Here is a 19374-nt window from a genome sequence, read left to right as displayed (position 1 = left end):
TCCCGATTACTCCTTCCATGCCATCCCAGCAGCATTCCCATTCCCACAGGGTGGAAAATCCCACAGGATTCTCCTGAATTTCTGTGGGTTGGCAGGAGAAGGGATCAGAGCCACAGGATTGGGAATATCCATGGGAATTCCCACCTGGAATCCCACCTTGGGTCAGGCTGGATGTCACCATTCCCATCATTCCTGACCACAATCCTGGGAAGGAGTTGGGATTTTTGGATATCCAGGGAAAAGCAATCCTGGAGGAGAGGAGGAATCCATAGGATTTTTTTTCCATCCTCCAAAGTCAAACTGGGACCAGTTTGTGGAGCCAGCTGGGAAAAAAAAAGCAGGAATTTGGGGGCTTAGATCATCTCCTGAGGAAAATTCTGGCCCTGCCATTCCTGGAGTTTAATTCCATGATTGGAGAAGCCACTTCCAGCAAAAAAATGGGATAAGGGCGAGAGGGAGGATCCAGGAAGCACCTGGAGTTCCTGGAGCCAGAAAAACAAAGGATTTGGGATTTTCCAGTGAATCATGGGTCGATCCATCGGGAAGGGCGTTGGATGTTGTGTCATGCCACAAAACCCAAGCCCAAAATCCCATCCGGTGATTCATGGTTCAAAGCTCCGTCCAAAAATCCCAGAATTCCAAACTTGCTGCAGCACTGACAGCCCCGGCCATCCCAATATTCCCAAAGTCCCCAAAATCTTGGAATGTTTCCAGGGAATTCACTCCCCCCATCCCACCCAGCGCTTCCCATGGGATTTGCTCCATCAGTTTTCTGGGATAAAGGTTCCCCACAAGGAAAACCGTCAGGAATTTCAAGGAAACACCACAATTCCCTGGAAAAGCCATCCCAGTCCATTTCTGGCAGCTCCTGATCCAACAGATTGAGGCTGGAATTTTCCCTTGGGAAGCAGCACCCTTGCCTCACTTTTCCAGCATTTTTCCAGGATCTTTCCTGATCCCTCAGGAATTCCAGGATCTGCTGGATCTTTGCCCTCGTGTCTCCTTCTTCCCAGAATTCCTTCCCAAATTTTGAACACCTTAACCTTGGAATGTTCTCCCTCCTTTCCTCAGTGCTTTCCCAAAAAAATCCACAACTCATCCTTGGGAATTTCTCCCATTCCAAGCTCCTTCCCTTCCCCCTGGAGCTGTTCCAGCCCTCCCAGAAATTCTTGGAATTCAGTTCCAGCAGGAGCCTCTGGAAGTGGCTGCTCTGGAACTTTTAATTCAACCCAAATTGAAATTTCCAAATCGGGAATTTCTCAGAATTCCCATCCTTTATATCCAATCCTGTTCAACATTCCAAACCCATTTGGCCACCACATTCCCAGGAAAACCCAACAGTTCAAATTCTCCAGGAATTCTTTCCTGGATTTACCGGTTTTCCATGGAAAATCCCGGATCCGTTCACTGCTCTTTAGGTCACGAAGGCGGCTCCTTCCCAAAAATCCTTTTTCCCTATGGAATCACCACTTAGAATGCCAACATTCCTCCCTCCTCACCCTCTCCATCCCTCCAATCCTGGTGGGAATTCCCACAGGAATTCTTTGGAAAATCCAGCACTCACCGACTGCTCCATCCTGGAGCGAAAATTCCCAACTTTTCTCACTGGTGGCTCCATCTTTTCCTTGTCGTCCCTTCGTGTCCCCCTGGATGTTCCAAGGGGACAAAATCCCATGGAAGGAGTATCCCTGTTTTCCAGGGAAGGGCTATCCCTGTTTTCCATGGAAGGGCAATCCCTGTTTTCCATGGATCCTCTGGAAGCGTCCGCTCCAGAGCTTTGAATCCCAAGCCAAATAAATCCTGGGAATGTTGATAAACTTATCCAACCACTCCCCTCTGGATCAGTCCTGCCGGGATTGGTCCAACGCTTCCAGGGGCCGTTCCCAGGAAATTCCGACCTCCAGCTCCATGGTCAGATTCCCAGGAAAAATACAGAATTCTGAGCTGGAGAAAAAAGGGGGAATTTTCCCTCCTATCCACGTTTTACCTGGTTAAAATTGGGATTTTCCTTCCATTAATTCCCAGCTTGAATTGGAATCCTGCACATTCCTATGGAATTTTCTCTCCTGCTTCCCACAAAAAACAAGGATCTGATTATTTAGGATGAAACAGCACCAAAAAAATGTTGGAAAACTCTGAACCAGCCAAGAAAAAAAACCAAGGATGGGACGCATCCGTGCAAAAAAAATCTGGAAAAATGCGGGTTGAAAATGGTGTGGATAAAAATTCCAACTTTTTGCTGGAAAAATGGGAATTAACCATGGGAAAGCTGAATAATAAATGACAGGATTTTTTTTGATGCAAAATCAAATCGGGATTTGAATCCGACGAAATTCCAAAGGGGATTTAATGGGAAGGGAGGGAAAAGGAGAAATTGGGCAGGAAATTTTAATTAATAAAGGATTAATTAATAAATTATTAATCAGTTAATGTTTATTTATTTATTGCTAATTAATAGAAGTGGGCTTGGATAATAATTCCTCATTTTTTAAATTCTTAGGGAATTCTTATCAAATTCCAGGCAGGGTTGGATGAGCTTGGAAAAGCCTTCCCAGGTTCCCATTGGAATCTGAGGTTCTTTAAGGACTTTTCCCACCCAAATTTTCCCAAATTCTCAATAAAATCTCCCAGAAATAATTTTCCAGGGAAAAAAAATTCCATCATTCCCAAGGACGAGCTCATTCCTTCTCCTGTTCCTCGCACCAGGCTTCCCTTATTCCGTAAAAAACCAGGATAAAAAAAAAAAGCTGGAATTTCTATCGATCCCCAATGGGAATGGGAGGGAGGATTTGACTGGTTAATTAATCAACCATAATTAATTAATTAATCGGTGACCTGTGAATGTCAGGATAATTGAAGATCCCGGACAAAGGCGGCTGCAGAATGTTTGATTCCAACCGGGATCATCCCAAAAAATGAGTTTTAACAGCCTGGCTGAAGGAATTTTTCCATGGAAAAGCAAAAATTCCTGGAGTGTGGGAATGGATGAGGGTTAATTAATCCTTTTTTGGGGTGATTTGAATTAATTACTTAAAATTTTCACGGATATCAGCATGGAAAAAAACTGGAAAAGCTGGAACAATATAAAATGTGGGAATGAGGTGGGATAGGATCTGGGATTAAGCAAAGAAATAAAAAAAAAAGAAATTTCCGTTTGGAAGAGGAGAAGCCAAAGCCGGGAAATCGGCCCAACCCCAAGCCCAGCCCAGGCCTGATGGAAATCTGGGAAGCAAAGGGAAATCCCTCGGGAATGAGGGAGCCCCAGGGTGGCCCAGGGCTTCCAGAAGCTTCCCTGAGAACCCCGGGATGAGCCAGAGCCCGTCCCGAAGGAGCCCCGGAGTCGTCTCTGCTCCAGGCTGAGCCCAAACCCCAAATCCAGCTGGAGTTTTCCAGCCAAAATCCCAAAACCCTCAGGAGATTTCCAGCCCAAATCCCAAACTCCTCCAGTGTTTTCCCAAGTCCCTCTGGAGTTTTCCAGGTCAAATCCCAAACCCCTCTGGAGGTTTCCAGCCCCTTTCCAAATCCCTCTGGAGTTTTCCAGATCTTTCCCAAATCCCTCCGGTGTTTTCCTGTTTTCCAGCCCGAATCCCAAACCCCTCCAGAGTTTTCCCAAATTCCTCCAGAGCTTTCCAGCCCCTTCCCAGCTCCATTCCTTTCCCTGGCCCCACTCCATCCCCTCCTTATCCCGAGGATCCAGAACTTCCCCATGGAATGTGCAAAACTTTCTCCTGCTGCTTCTTTTGTGCTCTGGATCCCAGACATTCCTGAATTCCCTCATTAATTCCAGCCCCTTTTCCACTATTTCCTGCCGGGACAAACTGACCATGGACAGGGAATTCCAGCCTTTTCTTCTCCCTTTTGTATCCATGGGGTTTCCAGATCCAATCCCACGGCATTCCTTAAATGTTATCATTCCCACTCTCTTCTAGAGATCCCATCTGCATGCCAAGGGAATGAGGGAATCCTGGAGTTCTTGGGATTCCCAGCAGGATCTGTGGGATTTTCCAGTTCCTCCAGGGCACTCCCTTGTGGATCCTCAACGGGAATCCAGGCAAGAATTTCCTTCCCTTCCCTTCCCTTCCCTTCCCTTCCCTTCCCTTCCCTTCCCTTCCCTTCCCTTCCCTTCCCTTCCCTTCCCTTCCCTTCCCTTCCCAATGGAAGCTGTGAACCCTTCCAAGAGTTCCTTTTCCTTCCCCATTCCCAATGTTTTGGGCAATTCCCAGAATTTGACAACCCCCAACTCCAAGATTTTACTGGCCACAAGAAAGCCTCAATTTAAGGAATCCTGGGGGGAAAAAAAATCCCTTTTTCCCTCCTCTTCCTTTTTCTCCTGCTGGAGCTCTTTGGTTGCTCCCACATTCCCAAGGAATCCAGCAGATGGAATTCAGAGCCATTATTCCTGATAGTTTTTTTTTAGGAATATTTCCAAGTGCTCAACTAATTTTCTTTTCATGCCAATTTTTCCTCGCCTCAAATGACTCAGAATTCCTCTTTATTAAGCACGGAATGTGCTCTTCCCGAAAAAAATGGCTGGAAAATGAAAAGATGGGATTGACGTTTTCCATGAAAATTGCCTCAATGGATGCATCCTGTTCCAGCAAATCCGCTTGGGAGGAGAAAAAAAGGGAATTTTTTTCTCGTAAAATCTTCCAAATTTATTAAATTGCAAATGTGCTGGTCACGGCTTGATCTGAGTAGGATTTTCCTTGGAAAAAGCCGCGGATTGGGAACACGCGGCAGCTCCGGTTATTTGCGGGCGGATTTTGCTGCCGGCGGATTTCTCCCAGATAAAATCGGGAATTGCTCAGATTCCGATCAATCCACTTTGTTTGATTGAGCTCACAGAGGGTGACTTTGCCCCCGGGGCAATTCCCGGGATTTGGGGTTGTGCTGGAATATTTTGGGAGGTTCTGCTGCTCGTCATTGTCTGGAATGTGCCAGGGCAATTGTTTGGGATAAATGGGATTTATTTCCATGGAATTGTTCAAATTTGGGGTGGAAAAAGCCACTTAAATGTGGTGGAACTGCAGCTTTCCAATGTTTCCTCTGGATCATGGATTGGAAAAACCCGGAGGGGCCTGGAAAAGCCAGGATGGGGCTGGAAAAGCTGGAAAGGGTCTGGAAAAACTGGGATGGGGCTGGAAAAGCTGGGATGGGGCTGGAAAAGCCGGGATGGGGCTGGAAAAGCCGGGATGGCCATCCATGGAGGAATCCAAGGAATTCCTGGATGGGGCTCTCAGAGCTCCGTGATTGGGATCAGGCCCAGCTTGGATTTGATCTTGGAATTCTTTTCCAAGCTCAGGGATTTCAGGATTTATGGTTAAAGCACCTGAATCCTTCCAGGGGATTTTTGGGAATCACTCATTTGATTCCCACCGGTTTTTGGGACACTCTAACTCAGCTCCATCCGGATCCTCCCTCCGGATGCTCCAACGGCCACCAAGGGAAAACAGCTCCCAAAAAAACCCCCAAAAAAGCCACAAAAAGCCTGGAAAAATCCGCAGGCAGCACCTGCAAGAACGGGGACGGGGAAAATGGAAATGGGGAAGAGGGAAAAAAAGCGGAGCAGCTGCTCCATTCATGGAGCACGATCCGGCGGATCTGAAAGGAGCCGCATTTCCATGGAAAAACAATGGGAAGCTCCAAGCAAAAAGCAGCTCCCGGCCTGTTTGGAAGCACTTTGATTCTGCCCTAAAACGGGGGAAAATTCCATTGGAATTCTCGACATCCCAGGGTTTTTGCCGCAGTGCGAAAGCGGGGAAGGATCAAAGGTTTGGGGCCATTCCCAAGGGCCATTCCCTACATCCTGATTTTCCCCTTGCAGGAATCAAATTCTCCTGATTTTCCCTCTTTTTACGGTGTTCCCATGGCTGGAGAGTGGAGAATGGAGAGGGGAATTTCGGGATCTAAGCACTGGGAAAACAGGGAATGGAAAAGCTTTGGGATGGAGGCAGGGAATTGGTGCGAAGGGGAGCGATCCCTCATCCCACACTTTTCCATGTTCTCTCTTCCCTTGGAATCCACATTCCCACTCTCATCCCTCACTTTTCCAGGTGTTCCCATCCCTTGGAATCCACATTCCTGTGGGATCTCCACTCTCATCCCTCCGTTTTCCATGTTCACCCTTTCCTTCCCAGGAATTGGCCACATGGGATGGGCAGGAGCCTCCTCTTCCACATCCCAAAGGAATTCCCAGGCAGAATTCCCATTCCCACCCAGCCTTGGAAGACCGAGGAATCTCCTCAGCAAAGCCGGAGGAAAACTGGGAGGCTCTCGGCTAAAAACCACCTTGGAAGGGAAAAAATGTGGGAATTCCAAGGATTGAGGGATCAGGGCTGGGAGCTCCAAACGCATCCTGGAAAACATCAGGAAAAACCTCTGGAATTCCACCTGGACACTCCTGGTCCATCCAATGCCGGGAGCTGCTCCCAGATAAATCCAGCTAGGATTTTATTTGGATTCCAATTTTTCCATGATTTTGAAGGGAAAAGGAAGAACTCCCAGCACAAAATGGGGAAGGAAAACTTTTGGAAAATTCCCCCCTGGCTGCACATCCCTGATCTTTCCCAGCTGTTCCCATAAATTCCAGCCCTGGGAATGCCAGCAGCTTCCCAAGGCTGCAGGAGCCTCCCATCTCTCCACATTCCAGTTTTCCTGGGATGTGCTGAACCTGTGGTTTCTTGGAATGAGTTTTCCCCTGCTTCCAGAGGAAAAACAAATGGAAAACCTCTGCAATCACAGCCAGTGCCAGCCCCCACAGAGCCCATTCCCATGGGATGATCCCAAGGTTTGCTCCAGCACCTCCAGGATTCCAGCACTGCTGACAGAGAGGAAAACTCGGCACATTCCCAGGATTTTTCCTGGATTTGCCACTTTTTCCTACCAAAGAAGGAGGCTGCTCCCAAAGCGCTCCCGCCAAATTTCAGGAATGGGTTTTCCCGTGGGATTTAACGGCTCAGAATCCATAAATCGTTCCAGAGGAACCAACCCCAGCTCGGGCGTGTTCCTGTCTCCTTAAAATCCGGCTCCGAGCTCGCGGACCCCGTGGGAGGTTGGGATAATTTTATCCCGGGTCTCCACCACCCTTCCCACGGAGCAGCTGGAGGCAGGAACGGCTCTTCCCGAAGGATCCACAGCTCCGGGATGGGACAGGGAAGCTCCAAAGGATCCTCAGGGATTCCTGCACCCTCCTTTTGCCAGGATCACATTCCCAGCTCGGGGAGTGATCCAGGTTCTCAAATTCCAAAAAAATCACAGGTTTGGGAATCTCTGGAGCTCAGGGTGTCCAAGGAAATCAGTTCCCGGCCCTATGGAAAAGCTCCAGGATGGGAAACACCTGGAGCTCCAGGCTGAGCCCGGATCCTGGATCACAGCTGGATTCCTGGAATGCCGCACTGGGATCAGTAGGACATCCCATGGATTGCCTGGAATCTCATAATGGGGTCAATGGGACATTCCATGGATTCCCTGGAATCCTGCACTGGGAGCAGTGGGACATCCCATGGATTCCCTGGAATGCTGGGATCAGTGGGACATCCCATGGCTTTCTTGGACTCTTGGGATCAGTGGGACATTCCATGGATTCCCTGGAATCCTGCACTGGGATCAGTGGGGACGTCCCCGGCTTCCCAACCTTCTGGAGACTCCAGGACATTCCAGACCTGCCTGGACATCCCAGGAAAGTCCAGATGTCCCACCTGGACACCCCAGAACATTCCAGACCCTCTGCTTGGACACCCCAGGACATTCCACGACATTCCAGACCTGCTAGGACATCCCAGGATAGTCCAGAACCCCTGGACACCTCAGGACATTCCAGACCCTCTGCTCAGACAATTGCAGGGTATTCCAGAACCCCTGGACACCTCAGAACATTCCAGACCTGCTCAGACACGTCAGGGCATTCCCAACCTCCCACCTGGACACCCCAGGACATTCCAGGACATTCCAGACCCCCTGGACACCTCAGGAAGGTCCAACCTCCTCCATCCACAATCCGAGTGGGAGAACCGGGATTGGGACCCCATCACCCCACAGGACACTTGGGAAGGGAAGGGAAGGAGAAAAGAGGAGGAAAGACCTCAAAAATTCTTCATTTCCCACAGCCTCATTCCCTGAAAATCTTCCCCATTCCCATGGAATTCCAGAACATTCCAAGCTGGAAAACCCTCCCCAGGATCTCCAAGTCCAACTCTTGGCCCTGCACAAAATAATCCCAACATTCCCAGCACTGACCCGAGGGCATTGTCCCAAATTTTCTGGAGCTCTGGAATGCCGAGGGTTGGGAGCAGTTCCAGAGGTTTTGGGAATTGCAGCTCCCTGGAGCAGCTCCACCACCCACCAGGAGCTTTCCCAGGATTTTCCAGGTGTGGGGAATTTAAGCTCTCTTCCCTGGCTCGGGTGCAGGTGATAAAAACCGGGATGTGCCGACGGAAAAGGCCCTTCATTCCCAGGAAAACTGGGGGGAGATTTGCACATGGGAATTCCAGCACTTCCACAGAATTCCAGGGATTTGGGATGAGCAAATTCCAGGAAGGCAGGAAAACTTCCCGGGACTTTCAACCCCCACCTGGAGCCTCCCAGAACAAAGATGGGAATTCCATAACCTGAGCTTTATGGCAGTCCTGACCTCGGGAATGCTGGGATGGAGCCGGACTTGGGGCTGGAAAACTGATGATCCCAAAGAATTCCTTTCCCAGTGATCCCAAAGAATTCCCAAACTGATGACTGAGAGAATTCCATCCCAGTGACCCCAAAGAATTCCCATGCTGGTGATCCCAAAGAATTCCCATCTCCAGCAGAGTTTTTATGGAAGAGCTGGTGGAACATTGGCCGTGGATCCGGAGCTCCAGGCGCACCTCTGTGACGGCTCTTGGCCAGCTCGGTGTCCCCAGAGCCACCAGACACAGGATTGGTGTCCCCAGTGCCACTGACCCCAGACTCAGTGTCCCCAGTGTCACTGGCCTTTGAGAGCTTGGTGTCCCCAGAGCCACCAGACACAAGCTTGATGTCCCCAGTGCCACTGACCTCTGCCATCTCCGTGTCCCCAGTGCTACCAGTCACTACCTGCTTGGTGTCCCCAGTGCCACTGACCACAAACTTGACGTCCCCAGCGTCACTGGTCTCTGCCAGCTTGGTGTCCCCAGTGCCACCAGACACAGCCCATGAGTACCCATTGTCACTGACCACAGGCTCCACGTCCCCAGTGTCACTGGCCTCTGAGAGCTCAGTGTCACCAGTGCCACCAGACACTCCCGGGTCGGGGTCCCCAGTGCCACTAACCACAGACTTGATGTCCCCAGTGACACCTGGCTTCTGCCAGCTCAGTGTTCCCAGTGCCACCAGACACAGCCCACGAGCCCCCAGTGCCACTGACCAAAGGCTCAGTGTCCCTAGTGTCACCAGCCTCTGACAGCTCTGTGTCCCCAGTGCCACGAGACACAGGCTCAATGTCCCCAGTGCCACTGGTCTCTGCCAACCCTGTGTCCCCAGTGCCGCCACCCTGCTGTCCCCGTGGGAACCCCACGCCAGGCCCCAAAAGAGAATTTTTCCTTTCCAAGAGGCTCCAACCCACCTTGGTGCCCTCTGCTCACCCCAGGTCTGTCACCTCAGCCTTGTCACCTCACCCTTGTCATCTGCAGCTGCCCACTCCCCTAATGAGAGCTGTTAATTACCCCATTGCCGCAGCCCTCCAGCTTTTCCTGCCTCTCATTCCCTACAAATACCCCAGTTCCAGGGAATTCCAGGTTCCTGGAGTGCTGTGCCCTCCTGGGTCACTCTTATGGTCACTTCAGGGGTAATGCCTGGGTCACCCCTGGGGTCACTCCTGGACTTCGGGGTCCCTCTGGGGTCACTCTGGCACATCCCACCAATGGCACTGGCACATGTCCCCCCCATTCCAGCGTCCATCACCCCCACACCATCCCAGTGTCCATCACCCCCACACCATTCCAGTGTCCATCACCCCACACCATTCCAGTGTCCATCACCCCACACCATTCCAGTGTCCATCGCCCCCACACCATTCCAGAGTCCATCACCCCACACCATCCCAGTGTCCATCACATCCACACCATTCCAGTGTCCACCACACCATCACTGTCCAGCCCAGCAGAGCACCCTGGACACGAGTGACCATCACACACCAGCACCGCAGCCCCACAGCCTGGCCCTGGAGCCGATCCCAATCTCAGTCCCAGTCCCAATCTCAGTCCCAGAGCTACTCCCCGTTCCAGGCTAGTGATGGAGCCGCCCCTGCTGCCCGATCCCAGCCTGGTCCCGGTGCCAATCCCGGTCCCGTTCCCGGTGAGTGCGGATCCCTGGGGCGGGGAGCGGCCCCGCGGCGCGGCCGCACCGCAGCACCCCGGGATGGCAGCGGGAGCGGGGGGACACCGGGGTGGGGACACCGGGGACTCGGGCAATGGGACCCGTCCTGCCGGGCCCGGGGCGGGGAGAAGTTTGCCGGTGCTGCCGGGGCGGCGGCGGGGCCGGGAGCGGGGCCGGGAGCGGGCGGGATGCGGGACGGGATGCGGGACGGGATGCGGGACGGGATGCGGGTTGCCGCCAGCGCTGGAGCGGCGCCGAACCGGGTGCGGATCGGGGCGCAGATCGGGACCCGTCTGAGAGAGGGTCGGGACCGGTCCTGGTGCGAATTGGGGCCGGTCTGAGCGAGGTTTGGAGCCGGCCCGGGTACAGAACGGGGCCGGTCTGAGCGAGGTTTGGGGCCGGTCCGTGTGCGGATCCCGGCGCGGAGCGGGCCCGGTGTGTGAGTGCGGGTGGCGGCTGCTCTGGGTGCGGATCGGGGCCGCTCTGGGCTGCGCATCCCGGCGCGGGCGGCTCGCGGTGGCGCTCCCGGTGCGGCTCCCGCTGCCCTTCCCGGCTCGGCGCGCTGCCGGTGCGGCTCCCGCTGCCCTTCCCGGCTCGGCGCGCTCCCGGTGCGGCTCCCGCTGCCCTTCCCGGCTCGGCGCGCTCCCGGTGCGGCTCCCGCTGCCCTTCCCGCCTCGGCGCGCTCCCCGTGCGCATCCCTCCCGGCTCGGTGCGGCTCCCGCTGCGCATATCCCGGCTCAGGGCGGTCCCGGCGCGGCGGCGGCCGCTCGGGGCTCCCTCTCTCCCTCCCTCCTGCCCGGTGCCCCCGTTCGGCACTCACCGTCTGCTGCAGGTCGGGGATGCCGATGCGCACCACGATGGCGCCGGGCGCGGGCTCCTCCATGCGCGCCGGGGCCGCCAGCTTGGGCGAGCGGGGCCCGCCGTGGCCCCGGGCCGGCTCCAGGCGCGGCTCCTCCCGCAGGCCGGGGCTCGGCTCCCCGCTGCTGCTGCTGACGCGGGGCTGGCGCTCCGGCGGCGGCTCCGGCGGCGGCGACTCGGGGCTCTCATGCTTGCTGCCCGCGGGGCTCAGAGGCATGCTCCGTGCGCCGCGGCGGGCGGCCCGCGCCCGCTCCGCTCCCGCACCGGCACCGGCACCGGCACCGGCTCCGCACCGCGCCGGGGCCGCGCTCAGCGCCCGCCCGGGGCCCTGCGGGGGGAAGCGAGGGGTGAGCGGAGCGGCGGGACAGAGCCGGGAGAGGCATCCCGGAGCCCCCGAGGGCGCCCTGGGACTGGCAAAGCCAGCGGGGAGAAAGCGGAGCTCCCGAGGGATGGGGAAATCTGGGACGGGACACCCGGGATGGACAGGGACACTCCCACAGGGACCCGCTGGAATGTCCCCTCAGGAAGGGCATTCCCCGGGAAAAGTCCAGGAGTGAATTCCCCCTCTCCCTATGGACATTCTCACCAGATTCCACAAACCCTCCCAACAGGGATTGTCCCGAAACAGGGACCATTCCTCAGGAGAAATCTGGGATGGGACACCCCGAATGGACAGGGACACTCCCACAGGGACCCTCTGGAATGTCCCCTCAGGAAGGGCATTCCCTGGGAAAAGTCCAGGAGTGAATTCCCACTCCCGCCACGGACATTCCCACAGGGACCCCCAGGAATATCCCACCAGGAAGGGCATTCCCAAGGATGGAGGAATCTGGGAAGGGACTCCTGGAATCCCCATTCCCAGCAGGGATCATCCCTCGGGAAAGGATCCCCAGGATGGACATGGACACCGCCACAGGGACCCTCTGAAATATCCCTCCAGGAAGGGCCACTCCCAAGGAAAAGTCCAGGAGTGAATTCGCACTCTCCCCATGGACATTCCCACAGGGATCCTCTGGAATATCCCTCAGAAATTCCTCATGAGAAATCTTAAAGGGCATCCCTGGACCCCAAAAATTCCCCCAGCTGGGCCCATTCCCTCAAGAAATCTGGGATCAGCCCCACTTTTCACATGGAATCTCCTCGGGAATTCCGTGGAATTTTCCCAGCAGGATCCATCCCCTAGTGGAATTTTCCCAGCAGGATCCATCCCCTAAAGGGACCCCACAAAGAAACTTTGCGATCCCACCCCGAGGGATGAGGAAAAACAGTGGGAGAACCCCAAAATTCCAGTCGGGAAAATGCACTTGGGAAGGAGAAAAATCAGGATAAACAGGGAAAACCACCGGGATCCTCCTGCCCTGTGGCCTGGGATAGACAGGAAACCCCTTTGGATCCCTTCGCAGCCATGCCCCAATCCCATCCCAAATTCTCCTCCCTCCCTTTCCCAAATCCTGGATTTGATTTATTCCCATTTTTCCCCCTCTCTCTGCCTTGTTATCCCACAAATGAAGTGCTCCAGATGGCGACCCCTGGGATTTTCCCTTTTTTTTTTCCATCTCTCATTAGTTCCCAATAAATTTAAGGCCCTGTCTGGGAAAGGCTGGAAAAAATTCCACGATGGAATAATTCCCCAAATTCCATTTTGCAGAGTCATTTTCCCTCCTTAAATCCACTTTTTTGCTCACGAAATCAAAAAATTTCCACTTTTCTTTCCCAAGGAATCCATGGAATCTTTTAGGAATCACAACCCAAAGAGTCTCATTCCAATAGCAGGGGAAAAAAAGGTTGGAAAAGCTTCCAAGGGAGCTAGAAAAATATTGCAAGTTTTTTTTTTTTTCCCTGCCGTGGTGTTTTCCTTGAATTTCTGAGAATTCCTTGGATTTCTGAGCATTCCCAAGAGGGTCAGAGCAGAGTCTCCTTCCCTCCTTTTCCTTCAGGAACAGAATTCCCAGATTTCCCACCCTTCTTCACATCAGTTTGGGATTATAAATCTGGAGCCTTGCCCAAATTCCAGCGCTGGGAGCAGCAATTCCAGAGGGAACAGAAATTCCAGAGATGACAGAAATTCAGAGGGAAATCCCAGAGGGAGTCCAGCTGGGAGAACCTGGGAAAAGGGCAGCAGGATGGGGAGACCTGGAAAGGATTTTTGGGAATTTTTGGGGGGATTTTTTGGGTGGATTTTCAGATTGGATTGGAGCTTTTCCCTGGAATTGAAATTTCTCCCTGGGATTGGAATTTTCCCCTGGGATTGGATTGTTTCCCTGGGCCTGGCACTTTTCCCTGGCAGAATCCAGGTTAAATTCCCTCCCTTTCCCAACTTTCCCAGTTTTCCCAAGCCCGGGGATGGCTGGGAAGCTGCTGCCTCCTCCTCAGTCCCACGTCCCCATCCAGAAAACCCGGGATCCTTTGGGAAAAGGGTTTTTTGGGAAGCACCTGGCTCGGTGTGTGCCCAGGTGAGGCCATTCCCGAGCTTTTCCTGGGAAAACCGGCCAGGAATGACAGGGCCAAGGGAGACCTGGTGTCCTGCTGGGCTCACTGGGATCGCTGGGAATGGGCCCAGGAAGAGCTGGGAAAATCCTGACTGGGATTTTCCAGTCCTGGAATTGCCACTGCCTGGCCACATGGGAGAGGGGTCCTGGATCCCAAACAATTCCTGCCCTTCCAGGGATCCCAAACAATTCCTGCCCTTCCAGGGATCCCAAACGATTCCTGCCCTTCTTTCCAGAGATCCCAAACAATTCCCGCCCTTCTTTCCAGGAATCCCAAAAGATTCCTGTCCTTCCAGGGATCCTGAACAATTCCTGCCCTTCTTTCCAGGGACCCCAAACAATTTCTGTCCTTCTTTCCATGGATCCCAAACGATTCCTGCCCTTCCAGGGATCCTGAACAATTCCTGCCCTTCTTTCCATGGATCCCAAACAATTCCTGCTCTTCCAGGGATCCTGAACAATTCCTGCCCTTCTTTCCATGGATCCCAAACAATTCCTGCCCTTCCAGGGATCCCAAACGATTCCTGCCCTTCTTCCCAGAGATCCCAAACAATTCCCGCCCTTCTTTCCATGGATCCCAAACAATTCCCGCCCTTCTTTCCATGGATCCCAAATGATTCCTGTCCTTCCAGGGATCCTGAACAATTCCTGCCCTTCTTTCCATGGATCCCAAACAATTCCTGCTCTTCCAGGGATCCTGAACAATTCCTGCCCTTCTTTCCATGGATCCCAAACAATTCCTGCCCTTCCAGGGATCCCAAACGATTCCTGCCCTTCTTCCCAGAGATCCCAAACAATTCCCGCCCTTCTTTCCATGGATCCCAAACTATTCCTGTCCTTCCAGGGATCCCAAACAATTCCTGTCCTTCTTTCCAGGGACCCCAAATTATTCCTGCTCTTCCAGAGCTGGATCCAGCCCTGTGGCTCCGGCTGCCAAAGCCTCACCTGGATCAGGGATCCTGGAAGGATCAGGGATCCTGGAAGGATCAGGAATCCAGACCCTCCCTGGGAAGGATCGGGGATTCAATCCCTCGCCTGGAAAAATCTGGGGGCCAGAACTGGAAGGATCTGGGGTCAAACCCTCACCTGGAATTCTCAGGGGAGCCAAAGTCTCCCCTGGAGAAGGGAACCTGGAAGGATCAGGGAATCCAGAGCCTCACCTGGAATTCTCAGGGGAGCCACACCTCACCTGGGTCAGGGATCCCATCCCTCTCCTGAAAGAACCAGGGAGCCTGGAAAGATGAGGAATCCTGGAAGGATCAGGGATCCAGACCCCCACCTGGAAGGATCAAACGGGCCAAGCCCAGCCCTGGAAGGATCTGGAGACAATCCCTGTCCTGGAAATATCTGGGAGCCTGGAAAGATCAGGGAGCCAAAGCCTCATCTGGATCAGGGAATATGGAAGGACCAGTGGGCCAAAATCCCTCACCCGGATCAGAGATCCTGGAAGGATCAGGAGAATGAAACCTGGAAAGATCTGGGATCCAATCCCTGCCCTGGAAGGATCTGGGATCCAATCCCTCACCTGGAAAAACCAGGGCGCCCAAAGCCTCACCTGGATCAGGGATCCTGGAAGGATCAGGGAATCCCAATCCTCACCTGGAAGGATCTGGACAGCCTGGAAGGTTCAGGGAGTCACAACCTTGGCAAGATCAGGGATCCAGACCCTGCCCTGGAATTCTCAGGGGAGCCAAACCCTGCCCTGGAAGGATCAGGGATCCAATCCCCCTCTGGGAAGGATCAGGGGAGGGATCTGGAGCCAATCCCTCACCTGGAACAACCAGGGAGCCAAAATCCCTCACCTGGATCAGGGAGCCAGACCCTCCTACAAGGATCAGGGATCCAACCCTGTCCTGGAAGGATCAGGGATCCGATCCCCGCAAGGATCAGGGATCCAGTCCCTCCTGGAAGGCTCGGGAATGTCACTCGGGCCGGGCCTGGGGACAATCGGCGCCGTTTGTCACCCGCGGGGCCGTTCCTGAGTGACCCTGGAACCCTCGGGAATGGGGACACGGGGACACGGGGACTGTCCCGCTCCGTCCCCGCCGCGCCACCCCCGCGGGGCTGGCAGTGCCACCGTGGCTGGCAGTGCCACCGGGGCTGGCGGGGCTGGCAGTGCCACCGTGGCTGGCAGTGCCACCGGGGCTGGCGGGGCTGGCAGTGCCACCGTGGCTGGCAGTGCCACCGGGGCCGATCCCTGGGGCGGTGCCAGCCCCGTGCCAGCCCTGCCACGCTGTCCCCGCGCTTATCTGGCCACGGCGAGGTCACCGCTGCTGTCCCCAAGCCACGTGACGGGGACACGGGGACAGCGGCCCGGGCCAGCCCCGCGTGTCCTTTGTCACCGCGGGGGGGTCGGGGACAAACCCGGGGACAGGGACAGGGGACAAGCACAGAAAGAGGAGACACAGACAGGAGCAGGGGAAGGGGACAGGGAAAGGGACAGAGACAGGAGAAAGGACAGAAGAGGAAGGGACAGGGACAGGAGAAGGGACAGGAACAGGGAAGGGACAGGATCAGGATTGTCCCCCTGGAGTCCCCGCCCGTGCCAGGACACGGGGACAGCGCGGGGAGCATCGATCGCCCGCGGGTGGCCGCAGTGTCCCCGCAGTGTCCCCGCAGTGTCCCCAGCGCCTGCCGGGTAATTCCATGGATTTTTCCTCTCCCGCTCTTCCAGGGGCACTGGGACAGCGCGGAGGGGCCGGACCGGGCATTAAAGGGCGAGCGCCACCCCCTTGGGGACATGGGGACACCAGCGGGACAAGGGGGCACATCAGTGTCCCCAAATGTCCGGCACAGGGACAGGGCCACCCCTGAGCAGGGCCGGGAATGGGGGGGAATTCAGGGATCCCGGGCAGAGTTTTTTGGGATTCTCCGGATTTTTGGAATAGGATCAGGGAACGACAGAATGCGAGGGGACATGAACAATCACCCAGTGCCACCACCTGGGGACACCTGCCACGGTGCCAGGCTGCTCCAAACCCCATCCCAGGGATCAGGGGCAGCCCCAGCTGCTCTGGCAATGCCAGCCCAGGCAGGAATTCCTCAGTGCCAAGATGCCACCCATGGCTGCCCTCTGGGAGCCATTCCCTGTGTGCTGTCCCTCCATCCTTTGGGATTTTTCCCTCTCCCTGTTTCCTGCAACTCCTTCAGGCTCTGGAATCCAAAATTGGGTCAGCCCGGAGCTCCTGATTTCCAGGATGAACGTTCCTGATTTTCCTGGAGCTCCTGTGCCCAGGATGGACATTCCCGATTTTCCTGCTGGAGCTGCTCCATCCCTGTCCGGCCCTTCCGGGATGATCCCAGAGTTTGGTGCCACAAAATCCCAAAACTCCCGGTGGTCCCAGCCCCTGGGGAGGGGTCTGGGGACAGAAATTTGGGGACAGGAGGGAGATTTGGGGACAGGGCAGAGAGCTGGGGACAGGTCACAGGTTTGGGGGACAGGAGAGAGATTTGGGGACAGGAGAGAGATTTGGGGACAAGAGAAGGATTTGGGGACAGGCCACAGATTTTGGAGACAGGAGGGAGGTCTGGGGACAAGCGAGGGATTTAGGGACAGGAGAGAGGTTTGGGGACAGGACACAGATTTTGGGGACAGAACAGATTGGGGGCAGGAAGGAGATTAGGGGACAGGACAGGGGTTTGGGGACAAGAGAGAGGACTGGGGACAGGACAGGGATTTTGGGGACAGGACAGATTTGGGGACAGGACACAGATTTAGGGACAGGACAGGGGTTTGGGGACAGAACACAGATTTTGGGGACAGGAGGGAGATTTTGGGACAGGACAGAAGTCTGGGGACAGGAGAGGGGTCTGGGGACAGGACAGAGATTTTGGGGCCTCCCCTGTCACCTCCTCCATCCCAGCAACGTCCCCCCGGTTTCGGGAATGTCCCCCCTGGATCGGGAGCGTCCCCCCGGTTTCGGGGCTCCCCCATCCCGCTCCGTATCCATGGGAACGTTCCCGGCACCGTCACCATGGAAACCGCAGCGCCACGCGCGGCACTGCGGGACCTGCGCACCTGGGAGGGACAGAGGGACACGGACAGAGGGACAGGGATGGGGGCAGAGGGGACAGAGGGACAGGGATGGGGACAGAGGGACAGAGGGACAGGGATGGGGACAGGGACAGAGGGACAGGGATGGGGACAGGGACAGAGGGACAGGGATGGGGACAGAGGGACAGAGGGACAGGGATGGGGACAGGGACAGAGGGACAGGGATGGGGACAGAGGGACAGGGATGGGGACAGAGGGACAGAGGGACAGGGATGGGGACAGAGGGACAGGGATGGGGACAGGGACAGAGGGACACGGACAGAGGGACAGAGGGACAGGGATGGGGACAGAGGGGACAGAGGGACACGGACAGAGGGACAGAGGGACAGAGGGACAGGGATAGGGACAGAGGGACAGCGATGGGGACAGAGGGACAGGGACAGAGGGACACGGACAGAGGGACAGGGATGGGGACAGAGGGGACAGAGGGACAGGGATGGGGACAGGGACAGAGGGACAGAGGGGACAGAAGGGACAGCACCAGAGGGGACAGAGGGCACAGCAACAAAGGAGACACGGGGACAGAGCCAGAGGGACAGGAATAGGGCCAGAGGGACAGGAATGAGGACAGGAATCGGGACAGGGGGACAGAGGGACAGGAATGGGGACAGATGAGACAGCAAAAGAGGGGACAGAGGGCACAGCGACAGGGGGGACGTGGACAGAAGGACAGACATGGGGGACAGGGACAGAGGCGACAGAGGGGTCAGAGTGGACAGGAATGGGGACAGGGGCAGAGGGACAAGGATGGGGACAGAGGGACAGGAATGGGGACAGATGGGACAGCAAAAGAGGGGACAGGGATAGGGATGACACAGACAGAGGAGACAGAGGGACAGGAAGGGGGACAGTGACAGGGGACAGATGGGACAGCAAGAGGGGACAGAGGGCACAGCAACAGGGGGGACATGGACAGAGGAGACACAGGGACAGGGGGACGGGGGACAGAGGGGACAGGGGGGACACGAATGGGGACAGGGACAGAGGGACAGAGGGGACAGAGCTGTGCTTGCACAGGACACAGGAAATCCCTGCCAGGGCTGGAGCATTCCACGATCCCCCAGACCCCACAGATCCCTGGATGGACCAGACCCCCCCGCCCCACAGCAGCTCCCGCCTGGAGCACCAACATTCCCATGGATGGGGACAGGAGCAGGCCCGGAGCCGCGCAGGGACAATTCCAGAGCCCCCGGTGCCACCAGGAGACAAACAAAGCCCACCTGGCGGCGCCCACAATCCCCGCTGTCATCCCGGGAAATCCCGCCGGTGCCACCCGGGACAGCTCGGCGGTGGCACTGCCGCGTCCTGTCCCCTCTGCCGCCTCCACCCTGACCCCAAACCCGCCGGGAATCCCGGCAGTTCCACGGAGGCGCTGGTGGAACACGCCGGAGCCCATCCCGGGGGTTGGATCTCACCTGTTCCCGGGAATTCGGCGCTGCCCGAGGGCTCGGGGCCGCCCGGAGCTGGATCCGGCCGGGACAAACATCCCGGGCCCCCCCGGCAGCGGCGCCGCTAATGGGATCAGCCCCGCTCCATCTGCTCGGCGGGGCCGCGCTAATCCCGAGCCAGACCCGGGACAGGCCGGGAAACGGCAGCGGGACACCGGGAACGGGGGGGAATCAATTCTGGGAATGGCGGGGAAATTCT

General features: G+C 55.8%; 1 protein-coding gene across 1 annotated transcript in view; it reads right to left on the bottom strand.

Annotated features, from left to right (window-relative positions):
- SHANK3 (SH3 and multiple ankyrin repeat domains 3) overlaps positions 1–19123 on the bottom strand; it is a 133522-nt gene extending 114399 nt beyond the window's left edge. Inside the window, exons 1-4 of the mRNA XM_058805981.1 lie at positions 18948–19123; positions 14760–14789; positions 14619–14632; positions 11147–11643 (exon numbers count right to left, since the gene is read on the bottom strand). Coding sequence (XP_058661964.1) covers positions 11147–11643; positions 14619–14632; positions 14760–14789; positions 18948–19123 — 717 coding nt within the window. The remainder of the gene's footprint in view (positions 1–11146; positions 11644–14618; positions 14633–14759; positions 14790–18947) is intronic.
- Between the last annotated feature and the right edge of the window lie 251 nt (positions 19124–19374).

The sequence above is a fragment of the Ammospiza caudacuta genome, chromosome 5 (assembly GCF_027887145.1).
Source record: "Ammospiza caudacuta isolate bAmmCau1 chromosome 5, bAmmCau1.pri, whole genome shotgun sequence".
Lineage (NCBI taxonomy): Eukaryota > Metazoa > Chordata > Aves > Passeriformes > Passerellidae > Ammospiza > Ammospiza caudacuta.
This window is presented reverse-complemented; position numbering and strand designations above follow the sequence as displayed.